The following is a 1,518-nucleotide window of genomic DNA, read 5'->3' on the forward strand; positions in this document are numbered from 1 at the left end:
CTTCCCTGTCCCGTCCCCCCCATCCCCCCCCCGCAGGCCGCCCTGTCCGAGACCCAGCACCTGTGCCGCGAGTACTCCTGGCTGGCCGAGATCTACCGCTTTGCCCACAGCTGGGGTGCCAGCCGGCTGGAAGACATGAAAGGCTGGCCGTGCGAGGAGTACGTGAACCGAATCACCAAGCTGCGCGTGTGGATGAGCCGCGTCAAGCAAGTGCCACGGTCTGTTGTCACGACCAATCGCCTCCTCTTTGTGGACTGCACTGGCATTCACCAGGACATCCGTAGGTGGCGCGGGACGGGGGAGGGGGCCGTGGGGGAAGACCCCCCCCCGGGCCTGCGTGTGTCCTCACCTCGGGGTCCCTCTGTCCTGGCAGTGCCCCTCCTGGCATCCATCAACGAGGACATCCTGTCCCTCTTGCTGAAGGAGACGACGCAGCGGAGCGAGCTTTTAATTGCTGAGATGTCAGCGGTCCTGCAGCTCTACATGAACATCAGCAGTGACATTTTCACCATTGCCAAGTGCTCCCAGAAGGTAAGCTTCCTCCTGCTCATAACATAAGAGAGAAGCCAGTGCTGGATCAACCCCAACCCCCATGGCAGCATTGCTGACACACACACCCAAGCACCAGGAATACAGTGCATCACTTGCCCCAGACATAAGAACATGAGAGAAGCCAATGTCGGATCAGGCCAGTGGTCCCTCCAGTCCAACACTCTGTGTCACACAGTGGCCACAAATACCAAGGGCCATCAGGAGGTCCAGCAGTGGGGCCAGGACATCAGAAGCCCTCTTACTGTTGCCCCCCCTCCAAGCACCAAGAAGACAGAGCATCCCTTGCCCCAGAGCCCCTATCTATACCTTGTGGCTAATAGCCACTGGTGGACCTCTGCTCCATGTGCTTATCTAATTCCCTCTTGAAGCTGTCCGTGCTTGTAGCCGCCACACCACCTCCTGTGGCAGTGAATTCCAAGTGTGAATCACTCTTTGGGTGAAGAAGTACCTCCTTTTATCCGTTCTAACCTGATTTCTCAGCAGTTTCATGGAGTGCCCACTGCTCCTCCTAGCAGGCAGAATTGGGGCCAAGGCAGTGGTACTCAGTCCACAGCTGACAGAGAGCCACGTTTGCGACCACCATCACCCACGAGAGCCACCTGACTGCCGTCTGCCCAGTGCACCACCCTGTCAAGCGCACACTTACAAGGGCAGAAGGTGAAGCTACGAAAGAGCTGCCTGCTGCCTTTTAGATTCCCAGGGAGTGCCTCCGAGCAGGTCGGGTGCCCCGCCCCACCCCACCCCTGCCAGGCCTTGTGGAGCTGGAGAGGGGAGAAGGGCTTGCAAGTCACCGTCGACTCAGGACACAAAGTGGTGTGCAAGTTTTGAGTCCTCCAGAACTCTTTCTCGGACTTTATGTTTGGGGGGGGGGGAAATGTTTTCCTATGTTAAAGAGTTCCTTTCAAGTTGAGTTCCTGCACTGCAGGAGATGGGGTGGTCATAAGAACATAAGAGAACGTAAGAGAT

General features: G+C 57.4%; 1 protein-coding gene across 1 annotated transcript in view; it reads left to right on the plus strand.

Annotated features, from left to right (window-relative positions):
- The window catches only part of DNHD1 (dynein heavy chain domain 1), a 59,983-nt gene that overhangs the window by 11,516 nt on the left and 46,949 nt on the right, over window positions 1-1,518 (plus strand). Inside the window, 2 exon segments of the mRNA XM_015425009.1 lie at window positions 37-280; window positions 374-531. Coding sequence (XP_015280495.1) covers window positions 37-280; window positions 374-531 — 402 coding nt within the window.

The sequence above is a fragment of the Gekko japonicus genome, unplaced genomic scaffold, assembly GCF_001447785.1.
Source record: "Gekko japonicus isolate JY-2015 unplaced genomic scaffold, Gekko_japonicus_V1.1 scaffold2237, whole genome shotgun sequence".
Lineage (NCBI taxonomy): Eukaryota > Metazoa > Chordata > Lepidosauria > Squamata > Gekkonidae > Gekko > Gekko japonicus.